Here is a 17,078-nt window from a genome sequence, read left to right on the forward strand (position 1 = left end):
GTGAGTTGTCGAGGTTAAGCAAGCGGGCCAGACAGAAGGCAGAAGTGACGACAACCAGGCTCGGCTAGCGCGAGTGCACGTGCGTCGGTCGGCGGCAGCCTTGAAGCCTTGCCGTGACGTGCCTGGGGACTGGAGCTTGTGAACAATGACCAGCGCGCAACAATAGACGCGACGTCCACCGCCTGCATTCCTCTCCCGCTGCGCAGCGCCGGAAAGACAATACCATCGCCGCCATTCTCTCACGCCGCCTCACCACCCTCCCGTACATGACCTCGCCCTGTGTCTCCTCCGCGAGTTGCTGCCAACCCGCCGCTCACTGCAACCATCAACGATGAGCAACTCGCCCGCGCAGCCGCCTTCGGGCCTCAATTCGGTCACGCCCAATACAGGCGGACCAGCTGCGCCTATCGTTCGCAAGCGTCCTGCTGTCAATATCTTCAACAACGCTTCAAAGAAGAAGCCTGCGCGAAAGCCAGCACCCACAGGCCAGAAGGCCGCGGCAACGACAGCCCCGGCGCATGCCACCAATGGACCGCATCCCTCTTCATACCACCAGCCGATGAATGGCATCGTCAGAACTGGACAGACGACGGCGCCAGCGAACGATGAGCCGGACCCCAGCACTTACGCCGAGTACCCCATCACTATCACCAAAAGTCAGCTTACCCAAGGTTTGCGATACCATGCCATGAAGCTTCAGAGTAAGCTGGACGCGACCGGCAAGCCTATCGAGGTAGACCCCTACGACGAGGACCAGTTTCCCCGTCCAGCGCGCCTGCATCGTCGGTTCGCGCGCGACAAGATGGAGTCGTTCGAGCAGTCAGAAGTGGGCTCCGGCGTGGATGACAAGGAACGCGAGCTGATGAGCATTCGTCGCGCGGAGCGTCAGGCCGAGCGCGAGGAGAATCAGAAATTGATCGCACCAACTGGAGGTGATTCGAACAAGCCTACGAAGAAGAAGCCACTGAAGAAGGTCGAAGAGGGCAGGGACGAGAGCAACCCAGTCCGTCAGAAGCGCTCGCAATTGCGCTATGAGGAAGCGCGACCATGGCACCTGGAGGACTACGAGGGCAAGAATGTGTGGGTGGGCACGTACGAACAAGCGCTTTCGGAGCGGAGCATAATGCTTGTCGTGAGCAATGAAGGCACATTTGAGATGGTTCCTGTGGAGAAGTGGTACAGGTTTCAGCAAGCGAACAAGGTCAATGCTATGGACTCGGAACAGGTCGAGAAATTCATGACCGCAAAACATATGCCTGGCCGATGGGCACTCGGAACGCAGGCCGCCACAGAGCAGCTCAAGAAAGAGGCACTGAAGAAACGCATAGAGGCTATCCGAAGTGCCGGGGGTGATTTTGACGCCGAAAGAGACACGCTGGACATGGACTACAAAGACGAGTTTCAAGACGATGACGAGGGAATGCTTTTTCAAGCTGATGACGGCGAGGACGCTGGTGAAATCGAGCGCCGAATCTATTTGGAGATGCGTAACGCTGGACTAGGGGGCACGGGAGTGAAGAATGAAAATATAGATGTGGAGGCGGAGCAACATCGCGAGCAGATGATGCGACTGGAAGAAAAGAAGAAGTCGAAGAAATTGCGAAAGCAGCTTCGAAAACGAGAGCACCAGGGCCAGTATAGCGATGACTCAGACGACGACCCATATGCATCTTCAAGCGATTCTATGGACTCCGAGGAGGAAGCAGAGGAAGAAAAGCGAAAAGCGGAGGAGGCCAAGAAGGCCGTTACCAACGGCGACAAGTCCGGGGCCTCGACAAAAGGCACCAATACGCCTACTGGTAGACCTGAAAAGCGCGATCCAGCACGACTGGGAGCGAACCTCAAAAGACCTGGCTCACCCGACAACTCAGATCTCAGTGGGAACGAGTCCTCTCGGAAGAAAGTCAAGAGCATTAATGGACGTGCTGTCTCTGCAGCTCCGAGTGCCGCTCGCGCATCTTCGGTAGATGCATCTAGAGCCAAAGTGCCTCGTGCAGGTGGTTCGGGGTCTGGTAGTGACACCGACACTTCTCGTACTGGCCGCATCAAGCTCAAGCTGAAGAACAGCCCGCCTGGATCGCCCTCGACTGCCACACCCGGCGGCTCACGGGCTGGTTCGCCGGCAGCGAGCGGAACGGCAACTCCCAATGGCAGCACACCTTTCCCGACTCTAGAGGAGGTGCGCGCTTCGATTCCTACGACTGGAATTGCTATGAAAACACTTGTTTCCAAGTTTAAGAGCAGAGTGGGGACCCGTACAGCGGATTTCATCCAGCTGGTCAAGAAGGCTGGACAGTTGTCCAAGGATCCAACAAAAGCCGGCCTTATCGAGCTCAAGCCAGGAGCTTAGGAACTGAAGCGGAAAGCTTTCAATTGGCAGAGCTTCGAGACTCGACACTGATTATTGAAGGAGCCTTCTGAGTGATAATGAATCGCTCGAGGGTCTGCTGTTGGGTCTGTTAAGGCGACTCCGACAAGTATCATCGTGCAGAAATTGAGACACCCTGCTGTTGACATGTTGTTTGCAGCCACATTCTGCATTCGAGCTCGAGCGGAATGGTCACACCAGTCAAGCTACCGAGACTTCAGCGGTCTGATGCACCCACATCGTGTCACCGTGCTCTGGAGCTTGAGCTTCAAATTTCTCATACACCATGCGTAGGTAGACCTCAAACGAAAATGGGAAACCAGAAAGGGCATGAACATGTGCGATTACGCTATGTGTACTCCAATATTTGCTTCCCTCTTCTTTTTTGCATTCCCTTATGATCCTATCGGGGTGACACTATCCGCCGTGCTACCTGTTGACGAAGCTGCATAACGTTCAGGATATAGCAGATGCAAGCTTGTCTCCATCATTGCCAGAGCTTGCCCGAATATGTGCGACCAACACTGCGTTCGGGATCCATCTCCTCACTCCTGTCCTGATGAACACGACGCGAGGCGAGCTGGAATCCTGCAAGAGAATGCACAACGAATATCAAAAAAGACAGACGGCAAATCCATTCACCTTGGACAAGACACAAGGATGCTGCTGCAAGGGGATCATCACGACGATGGGAATCCTCCAATTTTGGCTTCCGGCATCTGCAAGTCAGTGAAAACCAGTAATCGCACGTTGCTTGCATCGGAGAAGCAAGCTTGGCCATGGTCTTCACAATGCTTGTGAGCGCCGTGCTACACAACAACAGTCTCCATTCTGCACCACGAACACACTTCCAGGTGGGGACCCGATCTGATAGCCACGCAACCACAATACCGCCGCTTCCATCTGCGTGCATGCATGTATGCAGGATTGTTTCAGTCCGGCCTCGTGGCCTTTGGTTCTCTTAGAGGCACTCTCGTCTGGAAGAGATGCTGGTAACAGATTCGTATGGCTCGGAGTTTGTTTAAAGCAGTATATGTTGGCGTGGACGGTCATGATACGAACGGAAAACAAAGAGCGATCTTTCTTCCGCTTAACGACCACCACAACAGTCAAAAGAGTGCAGCGCTTCATCACTTTGAGCACGATTCTTCTCTTTGTTCTCTTCTCAACACTCACAACCTGTTCACCCGTCCACCAAGCACGACAAACCATTCTCAAAACAACCTACGTCTACACAGCCTATAGCACCCTTCCTGCAACGGCCACGAAAGCTCCAATACAGAACATCACATGTCCCACTATTCCTGTTTCGTCGGAAGCTGGGTGCCCGACGGTTTGTACGGCTGTTCCTTGTGCAGGACTTTTGGGTATCGCCACGGATAGATTCGATTGTGCTGTGGAGATAGCTAATCCGGTGTGGACGAGTTGGGAGGCGACAAGTACGTGTGCGAGTGGGAGTGCAGTGCATGACTTCACGGAATGGGGTGGACATGCTGTTGAGAGGTGCAAGGCTACTGAGGTTGCGACTGCTGGCGGTGTGGCGAAAATTTGAGGGTCCTGGGCGGATTACAAGAAGTAGGAGAGGGATAAGGCTACCAACAATAAATGGTGTTGACAGAGGAGAACGTGAGTGACCAGAATACGCATATTGCATAAAGTCACGTTTCTCGCAGATGGTGAAGTAGCTGGCTAGAGGTCTCAGAAATGTGTTTAGATTGCGGGAGATCTATAAGTCTCTTACTGCTCACCTATTGTGATGAACATGCCTCTTTCTCCAAAATTATGTTGCGTTGCTTTGGTCGCCAATTGGTAGAACCGCCTCCAGTCCTCAGCACAGAGCTGTAGAGCGGCGGTCGTGCGGCTCATAATCCCAATCGGACAATGATATCGTGCATTGAAAACATCGCTTTCTCTCAAGGTTCCTCCAGCGCGAAGTCGGCAAATTCGAGCTGCTCGTGTAGACTGGCTGCACAGCCTCCTGTCCACTGAAGATCAACTCCACTCCTCTTCCTTTTTCATTCGCCCCCTGCCTGCTCCGCTAATCGTTCTTTCTTCGGCGACCACGCCGTTCCAGTCCTCACAATACATTCCGCTTCCTCCATAGCCTATCAACAAAATCAGTCAGCTCTGCATACATAACGATTCTTCAACACTTACCCGACGCTCACTATCCCAGAGCCCAAACCACACCCTCATCCATCTCTCCAGTGTCCGAGACGACTCTCGCCACACACTGTCTTCTGAGTAATACCACTGAACAACATTCTTGTGCACCCCCGGTGCTTCAGCGTCGTAATCATTTTCTTCAAGATACTCGTGATGGGCAGGATCGATAGATGCAAACCACACCCTGTACAAGTCGTCTTCCGCGACCCAGATTGTTGTTGCGTAGTGGCTCCTTGCAGCGGTGGCACGAGTTGCGCGAGAGACTTGCATGATAGCTGGTGGTTTGTAGGCTCGAGTTAGCTTTGTGATGGGTTCTGGCTTGTCGGTGAAAGTCAGTTTTACGATTGAGTTGTAGAGTTCCTGGGGCAGCGACTCGAGCAGGTCGCGCAGGTTGCGCGTTTCTGTTGCGGACATTGTGGGGGAGGATGATGAGGAGGATGAAAAGGTGCTATCTTTGATGAGGAGGATAGGTATCCGTAGAGAAAGGCGGAGTGAGATATTGTACTTCTAGTAAAGGTCAGCTTTGGTTAATAGATCCGGCCCGACTGATCGATCATTCACTTGTTGAAGTGAATAACGTGAGGCACGTAAAGGTAACGCAATTGGTCCAACAGCTGACAATGCAGCTGACTTCTTCGATTGAGTACCATCGTCCTACTATCCGTCGTCTATCTCATCATATCTTCTCATTTGGCTGGGTCGCAGGTCGATCCGCTACGCTAGCAGTCTCACTCGCAGGATCCGTCTTCTCCGAGTGCGCACGAGCATCAAGCTCATTCATCGCGGTCTCCTCCCTGTCGTAGTGATGGAAGATGATCCAGACAACGATTGCAGTGATGAATGAAGCCACTGAGATGCCTGTGTACATCCACATGATCGCTGGATCTCCCGTAGCAGGAACTAGGGCCTCGCCAAGGGCGGATCCGATGGCGTTCGTGAAGAGGTAAAGCGACTGCACGAACGATTTCATCGAAGGAGGAGCCTTGGTGTAGGCATATTCGAGACCAGTGACCGAGATGAAGATCTCAGCAAGGCCGATGAACACGTAAGCTGGAGTTTGCACAGCAATGTGAAGGTGGTTCGGAAGTGGTGTTTCTCCATCCATGCCGGCCGGACAGTGTCCAGGTCTGCCATAGCAAGGACCCGCGGAATAGATCAGGTGCTGCACGATGGCTGCGTAAGCAACGCACAGCGAAGCCAAGACGAATCCAATGCAGATTCTCGCGATTGGCTTTAGTTCGATGTGCATCTTGCGAAGCGCTGGGTAGACAAAGCGATCCAGGATAGGAATGAAGACAATGATCGAGACTGGAAGTGGTCAGCATTATGTTGTTCCGGAATCTGGATATGATTCGTCGTTTGAAGGCGTGTCAATGGCCCCGGGAAATGTGACCGTGGATACCTCTGTATGCAAAGACCTCTGAGTGCAAGCGCCTAACCAGATTGGCTCTCAGCCCATGGAAAGCTTTGCTGATTGGCTTAGCGACCTGCGGTTGCACTCAGAGGTAGTTGCATTCAGAGGCATCCACGCTTAATCGACTTACTTGGATCGAAATTTTGCATCAGATCGTTTGGCATGCCCTGGGAATCTGGTCAGAAAATAAAACAACAACTCAGACTCAACCGTTTCGTACGTGGCCCTCCATTTGTCCCGCTTGGCTGACGAAATTCGATGAGAACTGTCTTCACAAAGCAGTCAGTGGAAGATATCGCAATGTCTGAGACAAAGTTCTTCGCGAAGTGAAGATGCCTTGCCGCGACCAATCTTACCCATATATCACCCAGAATACTGGATAGAAGCAAAAGACCTTGCACGCACGCAAGGCCCGCTTGAGCTCGTCGATAAAATGATCATTCCATGCGACTGCCTTCGTCTTCCCATTCGCTTCACGCCAACTTGGTTTGGCAGCGCTAGTGTTGCGATTGACGATCATGATGCCAATAGCCTTGAATGCATCGGTAATGATCGATCCCTGAGGTGGTCTGTCGATGTATCGGCCACGGCAAAAGACCAGCACGGCCACTCCGACGCAGAACATGAAGAAGCACATGAGGTATGCCGTCCAGAAGCCTTCGTACTTCTCCATGAATGGTGTAGCGAGTAGCGAGAGACAACCGATATTAATGCAGCCGTAGAACATCATGTAGATCCGTTGGTAGGTGATGGCCGGGTCAATAACCACTCGCTCTCCGCTTGGCAAAGTCTTAATGGCCATAAGACGCCGAGTGTATTGGTCGGCGATTAGAGGAGCAATGTTGGACTTGATACCTCCTGTACCAAACGCGATCACACTACAATATCAAGGTCAGCATACTGCACTCGCTTTCAGAGATGGTTATTGTCGTACACAAGAGCAGTCACGTATCCTCCTAGCGCATGGCCACCCTCGATCGATGTGGGCAATGCCGTGGTCCATAGGATGACTAGTCCGCACCAGTATACGCCAGCAAAGATGACAATGGTCTTGTACTTCCCGAGATACTGATCGGAGATAATGGCACCGATTATAGGCGTAACGTAGCAGAAGAATTGGAAGAAGAGGTTCAGACCAGTGGCTCCAGCATGGCCGAGACCCAGTCCACGGGGACCATCCTGGCCCCCTGGTCTGTTGTTGATATAGTTCTGGAAGAGGCCTTGACAGCCGTAGTCTGTATCATAGTTAGTACGATGTCTACTCCCCAAAACTTGCTACATGGAGCCTGTGTTGTGTGAGGATCGCCAGAGTGACCGCCAGAGTGACCTACATGTAAAGCGTTCGCACAACTCCACCGCGGCGATCAGGTATGCAGAAGCTGGAAACTTGTCCCCAATATGTCGCAGAGTCTGCTTCTCGTACTCATTTGGCTCGGCATCGTCTGGAGTCTGCTCGTGCTGGTGTTCGGCATCAACAGCAGGTGCTTTCTCGTGTTCCACAATCGGGAGCTTTGCGCCAGTCATGTCAACCGAAGCGGCTCTCCCCCCGGTTGTGCCGCCGATAGAGTTCCTGCCGGACGTCTGCTGAAGAGTGGCGTGCAGCTCCGCTGCGCCGTCTTCGTGGTTCATGACTGCTAGCGGAGAAATGAACGCTGGGTGTGTTGTGGTCGCGAGGAAACACAAGGAGAGAAGCGCGAGAGAAGTGGAATGAGATACTTATCAGAAGTGTAGACTCGGTTGCACGAGGTGGGTGTCACTATGCGGTACCTTCACGGCCGTCTGCGACGATCCGGCAGCGCGGAAAGGAAGCTCGTGTTGTTCTCACGCGACAGATTGTTGCTGAATGCAGGATCTGCGACTGAGCCGATCAAAGCTGATCGCAGGTTGACCGAAAAGTGAAGGCGTCCGAGGAGGAAGGGACATTGATTAGGTCACGGACATCGTGATTGGTTGCCAAGGCGGATTGCGGATCAAGCAAAGCGAAGCCTTTTGCAGTGGAATGTAACGCTTGCATGGAGCGTTGCTTGGTCACTGCCGAGAGCATGCTTGTTGCAGACAAGACGGCCTGTGCGGTGCGTGGCAGTCACGCTGCGAAATGCCACAGGTCGACCGCAAAGACTTCGTTGCGAGGTTTTGCCGCGCCGCTTCTGCAAATTCTGTGTGAGCGGCGTCTCTGAGATCTGGCGAGATGGGACCAGAGTTCACCGGCACAGCCTTCGGCAGGGCATCGTCGCATTGGTCTGAGAGCAGCGATGGGCACACGGCGGACCTGCTCACTCGCCTGCGCACTCCTTCCCATCTGGAGATGCAAGCTCGAGCGTTGTGGGATGCTTTTTGGGCTTCCTGGCAGGTGCTGGTGTGGGAAGCCAGGCCAAGGCTGCTCGGTCACTGCACGACGAAGCTCAGCCATCACCAGCAGTGCTTTCCAGGACGAGATCATCTATCGCCGAAGTTTGCTGTGGATTGCCATGATATGAACACCTGACTGCCCTAGGACGATTGAGAGCTGTTCCAGCATCGCAATGCACGCAGATCTGCTTGGGCTACGGCCAACTCAGACTGTAGCGTGGAGCACAAGATCATATCTTCCTCTCTTCGGCATCGCTGTGGATCGTGCTGGTTTCGAAGAAGACTCATCTGCTACCAAATTCTGCCGTGGCATCTCGCTTGCAACCAGCCCACGGTGACAGTCGGTTGTCGCACATTTCATCGTCGAGTACTGCACCCAATGTGTATCAAGAGATGAACAGTGACCCAGTCAAATACAGCAGACTTGATGAACATGATGTTTTACCGCGGCCAATTATGGTTTATTACATAAGCTGACAAGGGCTGTTAACTCGAAAGTCTCGGCCGAGGAGAAAGGAAACACGAACTTTCATATGGTGCAATGCTAAGCAAGATGACACAAACCTCAGGCAAATACACGTCCCCGCAACGAGCGAGCAGCGAACATCCGCAATTGAAGAAGCTGGATCCGAGATGTCCAGATTCGCCCAGCCGCTAACGCAGGTGGTGAGGCACTTGTGCCAGACCGATATTCTGCCTCCTCTTGCCGGCCCATTTTACGGGACTTCACTTCGCCTACGGGCAAAACCTCACCAGCAATGTTCGTTCTTTGCCATGAACTAAAACCCCACAATAGGTTCCCTATCGCTTGCTTCCGACGATAGCGTGATAGTGCTCAGTCCGACAACGGAACATGATGAGCCCGTAAGTACTGCGCCTCTTTCATATACAACGTCAAGCCGCAATTTGGCATCATTTCCATCTTCTTTGCTCAAATTCACGATGCGTAGAGTAGCCACTTGGTTGGCCCTGAGCCAGCAAGTTCTTGCTTCTTCGGCTACACCTACTGTCAATCTTGCAGGATATGGCTCGTTCCGCGGACTCGCAGTCAATGCATCTTTGACGAACGACACGCTGCCAGCTCCTGTTGATGCTTGGCTTGGCATTGACTATGCTGAGCAGCCAGTGGGCGAGCGACGATTCACTCCCGTCGAGTCCAGGCCAGCGGCATTCAATGGCACACGAGCCGCTACGACATATGGAAAGATCTGCGTGCAAGACCCGGCAGGACTGCCATATGAGCAAGACGAAGCATGTCTGAGCTTCAACGTCTTCCGTACAGCAGGTGTTCCGCTTGAGAAGAAACTTCCGACCTTGGTCTGGATTCACGGTGGTGGCTTTGTTCAAGGCTCTGCTCGAAGTCTCGATGGCGCTTCTTTTGCTGCTGCATCTAAGGAACCTATCGTGGTTGTGACATTCCAGTACCGACTCAGCGCTCTTGGCTTTCTCCCATCTGCGCTGTTCGAGGAAGAAGGACTTTTAAACCTTGGCCTGCGAGACCAGCACTACTTCTTGGAATTTTTGCAAGACCACCTCAGCTCTTTCGGTGGCGATCCAAAACAAATTACTCTTGGTGGCCGCTCTGCTGGAGGCCATTCAACTGGTATTCACTACTTCCACAACTACGGCAGTGACACTGGAAAGCCACTCTTTGCTCGTGTCATTCATCAATCTGGCGCCGTCACCGCTCGAGCTTTCCCCGACTCCAGCTTCCCACAATACCAATCAGACTTCAAGCGTTTTATGGGAGCTCTCAACTGCTCGACCAACTCCAGCAATACCGAGGCTTTGAAGTGTCTCCGCTCCGCACCGATCGACATCATTCGATCCGAGAGCTCTCAGATGTACACCGATGGCGCACACAACATTAGCTGGCCTTTCCAGCCCACTCTCGGCGGTCCACTCCTCGAGAAACCTGGATCAGTCTCTGCTCGCGATGGCACATTCTTCCATGTGCCAGCAATCACCTCTCACGTCACCAATGAGGGCAAATACTATACACCAGGGGATCTGGAGACCAACACAGAATTCCTCGATTTCATGCGCCAAACAAGCCCCTTCCTCAACGAAACCGATATCTCGCTCATCGAAGATCTCTACCAAGACCCAATCTCTTACCCGGAAACTTCTCCTTACACTAACTCGCCAAACTCAACACAATACAATCGTCTCTCCGAAGCCTGGTCGGATTACGCTTACATCTGCCCGAGCAGAGAGACGGCCGAAGTTGTTTCGAATGCTGGCGTTCCGATTTGGCGTTTGCATTTCAACACGCCGGACACGCCTCTTGAATATGTTCCATGGCGCGGGATTCCGCACACTTCGGACACAAGATATACGTGGGCGTCGAAGAGGACGGCTTATCCTGTGACGGGTGATATCTATCATGCGTACTTGGCAAGTTTCGTGACTACGGGGAACCCGAATACTGCAAGGTGGCCTGGAACACCGAAGTGGCCAATCTATGATGCTAGCAAGGGAGCGGAAGCGCTGCAGTTGTTGGTCAATCCAGGAAATAACACTGTTGTGGAGAAGGATAGCTACCGCAGAGAGCAGTGCGATTTCTGGAACAGTGATGAGAGAGCTGGCAGACTTAACAAGTAAACTTGTCCAGGAACGAGAATTGTCAAATTGCTTTCAAGCTATTCGAGATACTTCTTTCCAGTCAGCTCATCGATCAGGTCAAACATCGCATTACCTCCCATCCAACCTCCCTTGTGCGATCCGGCAACACCTCTCGTGTATTCCGCTTCCTCCTGCGAGATCTTGACAGTCTCTGTACCACGCCCACTCGCAGCCGCATCCGCGAGCAAATTCACATGACAGCATTTGTCCAGCATGTAGAACCAATTGACAGCCTCTTCAATCGTCTGTCCGACGGTCAATAGGCCATGGTTCCGTAGCAGGGCAGCTTTCTTATCTCCTAGTGCAGCAGCGATATCTTGGCCTTCATCGGACGCGAGAACGACACCTTTGCCTTCGAAGACAACATGATCCTATCAACGCAGCTCGTCAGCTTGAGCGGATAGGAGGAGATAGAACGTGCTCGACTTACATCATAAAAAATACAAGACTCCAACGAAATCGTATCCAACTGCTTCCCCAACGCACAAAACGCACGCCCATAAACCGAATGCGTATGCGCCGCACACATAACATCCGGTCTCGCCTCATGAATCGCCCCATGAATCAAAAACGCAGCTCGATTGAGAACCTTAACCTTCCCATGATCCAGAATATTGCCTTGATGGTCTACGCGCAGCAGATCACTTCGCTGTATCAAATTGAAGTCTACGCCAAAAGGGTTCACCCAGAATGTGGTTGGATCAATAGGGTCGCGGACTGTAATGTGGCCAGCGAGACCTTCGTTTAAGCCAAAGTGGCCGAAGATGCGGTAGGCTCCGGCGAGACGGCCTTTGATGTATTCGCGTTCTGCGACTTTGTTGGGGAAGTGGAGGGTTGGTGGTGAGAGGAAACCGATTTCTTGGTTTGATGTGTTTTTGGGGTCGGAGATCTTGGTAGGAGGGCCGTTGGTGGCTGCCAAGTTGAGGTCTGCTGTTGATACTGGGGCCATGATGGGATGGCACGCCTGTAGAAGATACTTGGGAGAACAGAAGTGGTAGTTGGAGGGTGATTTATAGCTATATTGTGAGCTCTGCTGTATTCATATACCTTACCTAGGTTCATGTTCCCTGCATGAATAAAGCTACGCATGCTGAGGAGCGGCAGTTGCTGTGGCCAAGCAAAGCTTCCCATCTCCATGTACATTCTGCATGTCATCAACACGTTCTCGAGAGAACTGTAGTACGGCTGTCGGTTCCACGACATTGACACCAGTTCCATACCCCGCCGGCACAGAAGAGAGCTTCCGGCTGAAACAGGAAGCTGTACAACACTAGAGTGCGAGAGGCTGGCTGACGTAGCGGAGGCGCCGTGTCAGCCTGCAGCAGTGCATGGCGAATCCTTATGGTAGACATGCGGCAGCATACCATTGAAGCTCGCCTTGAATGATGTCTCGCAGTCTCACTGATGATAAAGCTTGGAGAAAAGATCTTGCAGTTGCAAGACCTTGCGAAGGTTTGAGTTCGGCGCTTCCGACTACGAGCGAAAATGTGTTGATTTCAGCAGCTTGAGACGATTTGAAAGAGGACTGGAACCCTTGATTCCCCACAGCCGTACTGGTGTCGTGAGGTGGAAGTGGAGGTCAAAGTCTTGAAGCCGAAGTGATTCACTTGGAGATCAAACAGCAATGACATCATCCAGTGCACTTTCTTTACAGCCCTGGGGACGGAAGTCCAAGACACTTTCCACAACAATCATTAAAAGAAAAATGTCATCAAGAAACTACCTCATCACAGGCGCAGCCCGAGGCATCGGCCGCGGCCTCACACGCCTCCTCCTCTCCAAAGGCCACCGCGTCTTCCTAGTCGACAACAACGAATCCGAACTCACACATTTCACAACTCAACTCTCCAAACAACGAGAAACAGCTCAAAAATCTCAAACCTTCTCCTCATCCCTCTGCGACCTCCGGCAACCCTCTCAGATCAAACAAGCAATCTCTCTCGCTTCCGATTTCTTCCAAGGCCATCTCGATGTCCTCATCAACAATGCAGCCAATACCTCCTCTGTTGCAAACGCCACGCCTTTAGCAGATCAAACTCTAGAAGACTGGACGGCAGCGCTCGAAACGAACCTCACGGCTCCGTTCCTGCTTGTTCAATCTAGTCTGCCTCTTCTAACTTCTTCTCGCGCCACAGCCGCGAACGTGATCAATATATCTTCTACTCGAGCTTTCATGGCCGAACCGAATCATGAAGCTTATTCTACTACCAAAGCCGGTCTCCTCGGTCTTACACAGTCACTATCTGTATCTCTGGCGCCGCAGAATATTCGCGTGAATGCTATTTTACCAGGGTGGATTAATGTGGCGCACGAGTGCAAAAAAGGCGACGAGGAGGGTATGAAGTGGGAGGACGGGTTGACGGAAGATGATCATAAGTGGCACTTGACAGGACGTGTAGGCAAGGTGGAGGATGTGTGGAGAGCAGTGGAGTACTTGGTGGAAAATGAGGGGGTAAGTGGGACGGAGATTGTTGTTGATGGGGGAGTGACGAGGAAGATGGTGTATCCGGAAGAATAGAGGGAGAACGTGTAGAGTTGAATCTGTGTGAGCCGCAGCTCTTGTTCGTGCAATTCGTCCATCATTCGCTTCGTCGTCGAGCGTCGCCTTCTATGTCTATGGAAATATTATGCAGTGTTATGCTTTTCATCCACATCATGCAGCTTACTCCAGAGATGCATTACCTTATCTCCAGCCCGAGATAGCATCATCGATATCTTTGCGGTGTGCCCGCTGCTCCTCGCACTGCTTAAGGAAGACCTTGTACTTGGCCTGGAGCAGCTTCTTCTCGCCTTGGTCCTTATTTGGGTAGACAGCCTTACCAGGCTTGCTCATCCTGTCCATAATGTCCCATAGTGGTTCACTCTTGCCATCCTTGTCTGTAGAAGCAGCCTTGGCACCAAGCATGGCAGCACCGTGTACGACAGCGGCATGGACATATCGTGGAATCAGCACAGGCATGTCACATGAAGTGGCCATGAGTGACATGAGGACCGGGTTCTGGCATTGCGAGCCAGACATGAAGATGGAGGAGATGACGTGCCCGGCGTTGTTCATCTGCTCGATGATTTGCTTGGTCTGCAGAGCAATAAACTCCATAGTACCATAGTAGTACAAAGCAAGACCGTCAATGCTCTTGTCGTTGGAGAGACCAATCACAGATCCCTTCATGTCTGGGTCGGCGATTGGAGAACGGTTGCCGAATAAGTCTCCGTAGAAGAAGAAGTGACGGCCAAGGTAAGAGATGGCTGGAGCATTAATCTTCTCCTTCATCTCATGAAGATGCTCGTTCAGGTAGTCGTAGATGTTGGTGTTGAATGACTCGGCCAGAGACATGGCTTCTTGGAAAGCTGGGTGTGTCTCGACAACGTGCTTAAGAAGCTCGCCAGTGGCCGACTGTCCACCTTCGGCCAACCAGTAGTCTGGAATGAGGACGTCTCTGTAAGGACCCCACACGCCGTTGACGAAGACTGGCTTCTCCGACATAGCCAAGTGGCAGGTCGATGTGCCAGCAACAGCGGCCAGACGTGTGAAGGCCTGGGAGACGTCGTTCTTTGGCTTGGTGGTATCGAGGCTGTCTTCTCTGAGGTTGACCTTTGCGCCCACAGTGCCGATCCAGCCGGCATAGGCGTCAATCACACCGCTGCCGATGGCGATGCCTGCTGGGAGACCCATCTCGGCTGCTGCCTTCTCGGACAAGGTGCCAATCAGCTCACCAGCCGTGAGGTAGTGACCGTTCTGCGAAATTGTCAGCCAGGAGCTCAGATATCACAAAGTCGTTCTGGAAGGTAGTACCACCCCGTTTACGCCTCCCATCCGCTTGAAGTTGTCCTCGCAGAGATCTGAGAGGCCGATCTCGGTAAGGAAGTCCTCTTGCCAGCCCTTGACACTGCCGTCGACACCAACTGGGACATATCCTTGCTTGCAGACCACTGAGCAGAAGCTTCGTGCCTCGCTGCCAGTTGCCATGTGTGTCAAAGCATCGCCCAAATCATAGAACTTGCATCGATCGAAGAGCTCCTTTGGCATGTTGTTCTTCAACCACAGCACCTTTGGAATCTCCATTTCAATGCTCATCTGGCCACCCACATATCTGAGTAGATTGTGGTTTGTGGCATTGATCTTCTTCGTCTCTTCCACCGGTCTGTGATCAAGCCATAGGATGACATTGCGGTCATTGCCATCAGCGTTGTCAAACTTTGGTCCTGTCACTGCAATTGGCTCGTCCGTCTCTCGGTCGAAGACTGTGAGGGAACAGGTGGCGTCGAAGCCGATACCGCGGACTGTGTTGGGATCGATGTTGTGCTGAGACATAGCTCGCTGGATCGAGTTGCAGATGCATTTCCAGATGTTGGTCGTTGATTGTTCCTGTGGCTCGGGTTAGCATTTCGACTTCAATGGCTTTTGATGGCTCGGCGGGACTGTACATAGTAGCCCGTCTCCGGCTGCCAGAGGCCAATGTTCTCGCTTGCCAGACCGACAATATCGCCCTTGTCGTTCATGATACATGCTCGCGCACTACCAGTACCGACATCGATACCAATATAGTGGTTCTGCTCCGGGCGGAGTTCATTGTGCGGGTCGACCGACATCTGGCGCGACTGCTGCCGTGACGGGTTGCGGTATGGTAGTCCTCCTGGAGTCGCCATCTTGAAGGTGATTTTGTAGCTCCCAATGGAGTGGCTCTGTGGGATCCCTTGCTTGAAAAGTGTTTGAGGTTATCGTAAGGCTATTTCTGATGCCAATTGGGCTGTAACGGAAGGAAAACTTGGTCGTTACAGAGAGGTAGGAGGCAAGAAGAAATGGAAAGTGGTGATGTAGGAGAAGTTTCGTTGAGCTTCCTGCGAATGGCCCGGTCAAGCTCTGCCTGCTCGACCTCTCACCGCGAAAATCGACCTGGGAGACCCTGACGCTGCTGACGGTGAAGGAGAGCTACATCATAGTGGGGACGCGGGGGCCAGTTGGCCTGCGGAGCGAAGACGAGGGCCGCTCGTAGTGGCACGCAGCCATCTCCACCGGCAGCAGGCTGATAGGCGACGTCGTGGATGATCGTCGGTGCGCTGGGGACGCGAAGCTGCGCGGTGAACTGGCGGAGCGCGAGGAAAATGACATTGTTCCAGGCGAGCGCGGCTCAATCTTCCCGCGTTCTTGGCATTCCCGAACAGCTCGTGGTTGTTGCCGGAGATGCTGCCATCTGCCATACCGCAGCCCTCCACCACCATGCGCGCCGCCACCGTTCTCAGCATTGTGCTGACGTTCATCGTCTCCCTCGCCGCTGCTGTCGACGCTGAGCGAGAGGTCAAGGTCTTTGCCTGGCCGTCCTCCGCGGACAAGCCTCAACCGCTGGCAACCGTGTCCTACACCTCGAACAATGCCTCCATCAAGAGCTATACCCCGCCAACGATACCCACAAACGACGACGTTGTGCGTGTAGGCTTCTACCATGACTCCGGAGACTGGTCCGCAGTCGCTACGTCCGCCTCGAACTTCGCGCCCGCCAAGTCAAAGAAGCTGCAACTGCACGTCAGACAGGACGGAGAGCTCTATCATCTCGGTTTCAAGACATCAGAGCCAATGAGCCAAGGCAAGGGAAGAAATGCTGTGAAGGATCTGAATGTGGAGGTGATCAAGATCAAGACGGGCCCGAAGCCTGCGCTCAACAAGCCGATTGTTGTCACGGCTGATGGAGAGGTCGAAGGCAAAGAACCGGAGAAGTCATTCTTACAGAAGTAAGTGATACTATCAGGTATTCATAGATTCCATACTAACTCGTCACAGATATTGGTGGGCAATTGCCTTGTTCCTAGTGGTGCAGGTCGTTGCTGGGGGCGGAAAAGCAGAATGAGCAAGTCGCACAACTAACACCGGCAGCTCGCCTCATATGACCAGAGCCGTTACACGAACAAGTTGCTGTGGCTACTTTGGAATTGTTGCTTGTTTGACTGGACCATCAGCTCAGCAGCTCGGCGCAAGCTGGGAGATACGGACTGATAGCTTCTGCTATGTGAGCACAAGGCGTGATAGAGCATCACGAGCTCTAGCAGCTCCAGAGTGAGCAACTCGATGGAGAGGAGCGCAGGCGCCGCTGCGTCTATCACCGAATCACGACGAGGGGCAACTTCTTGCTGCGGCTTTCGAGCCTTCCCTCATCTGCCATG

The 17,078-nt window shown here is 52.9% G+C and overlaps 8 protein-coding genes across 8 annotated transcripts; 4 read left to right on the plus strand and 4 right to left on the minus strand.

The window, feature by feature from the left end:
• Positions 1–331: 331 nt before the first annotated feature.
• On the plus strand, positions 332–2,350 carry RHO25_003608 (uncharacterized protein; the record flags this gene model as incomplete). Its single annotated transcript, XM_023599103.2, has 1 exon — positions 332–2,350. The coding sequence occupies one exon, from the start codon at positions 332–334 to the stop codon at positions 2,348–2,350; it is 2,019 nt and encodes a 672-aa protein (XP_023455434.1).
• Positions 2,351–4,383: 2,033 nt separating this feature from the next.
• On the minus strand, positions 4,384–4,948 carry RHO25_003609 (uncharacterized protein; the record flags this gene model as incomplete). Its single annotated transcript, XM_065602420.1, has 2 exons — positions 4,384–4,473; positions 4,526–4,948. 2 exons carry the CDS (start codon positions 4,946–4,948, stop codon positions 4,384–4,386), a joined length of 513 nt encoding a protein of 170 aa, XP_065458492.1.
• A 262-nt stretch (positions 4,949–5,210) lies between these two features.
• Positions 5,211–7,577, minus strand: RHO25_003610 (uncharacterized protein; the record flags this gene model as incomplete). The annotated part of the gene is made up of 6 exons (XM_023599104.2): positions 5,211–5,842; positions 6,079–6,115; positions 6,169–6,217; positions 6,305–6,826; positions 6,883–7,183; positions 7,280–7,577. The coding sequence occupies 6 exons, from the start codon at positions 7,575–7,577 to the stop codon at positions 5,211–5,213; spliced, it is 1,839 nt and encodes a 612-aa protein (XP_023455435.1).
• A 1,662-nt stretch (positions 7,578–9,239) lies between these two features.
• On the plus strand, positions 9,240–10,901 carry RHO25_003611 (uncharacterized protein; the record flags this gene model as incomplete). Its single annotated transcript, XM_023599105.2, has 1 exon — positions 9,240–10,901. The coding sequence occupies one exon, from the start codon at positions 9,240–9,242 to the stop codon at positions 10,899–10,901; it is 1,662 nt and encodes a 553-aa protein (XP_023455432.1).
• Positions 10,902–10,939: 38 nt separating this feature from the next.
• RHO25_003612 (uncharacterized protein) lies at positions 10,940–11,871 on the minus strand (the record flags this gene model as incomplete). The annotated part of the gene is made up of 2 exons (XM_023599106.1): positions 10,940–11,293; positions 11,353–11,871. 2 exons carry the CDS (start codon positions 11,869–11,871, stop codon positions 10,940–10,942), a joined length of 873 nt encoding a protein of 290 aa, XP_023455433.1.
• A 756-nt stretch (positions 11,872–12,627) lies between these two features.
• On the plus strand, positions 12,628–13,440 carry RHO25_003613 (uncharacterized protein; the record flags this gene model as incomplete). Its single annotated transcript, XM_023599107.2, has 1 exon — positions 12,628–13,440. One exon carries the CDS (start codon positions 12,628–12,630, stop codon positions 13,438–13,440), a length of 813 nt encoding a protein of 270 aa, XP_023456150.1.
• Positions 13,441–13,605: 165 nt separating this feature from the next.
• On the minus strand, positions 13,606–15,569 carry RHO25_003614 (uncharacterized protein; the record flags this gene model as incomplete). Its single annotated transcript, XM_023599108.2, has 3 exons — positions 13,606–14,658; positions 14,716–15,288; positions 15,348–15,569. The coding sequence occupies 3 exons, from the start codon at positions 15,567–15,569 to the stop codon at positions 13,606–13,608; spliced, it is 1,848 nt and encodes a 615-aa protein (XP_023456149.1).
• Positions 15,570–16,140: 571 nt separating this feature from the next.
• RHO25_003615 (uncharacterized protein) lies at positions 16,141–16,765 on the plus strand (the record flags this gene model as incomplete). Its single annotated transcript, XM_023599109.2, has 2 exons — positions 16,141–16,649; positions 16,699–16,765. 2 exons carry the CDS (start codon positions 16,141–16,143, stop codon positions 16,763–16,765), a joined length of 576 nt encoding a protein of 191 aa, XP_023456152.2.
• Between the last annotated feature and the right edge of the window lie 313 nt (positions 16,766–17,078).

The sequence above is a fragment of the Cercospora beticola genome, chromosome 2 (assembly GCF_033473495.1).
Source record: "Cercospora beticola chromosome 2, complete sequence".
In the NCBI taxonomy this organism is placed as follows: domain Eukaryota; kingdom Fungi; phylum Ascomycota; class Dothideomycetes; order Mycosphaerellales; family Mycosphaerellaceae; genus Cercospora; species Cercospora beticola.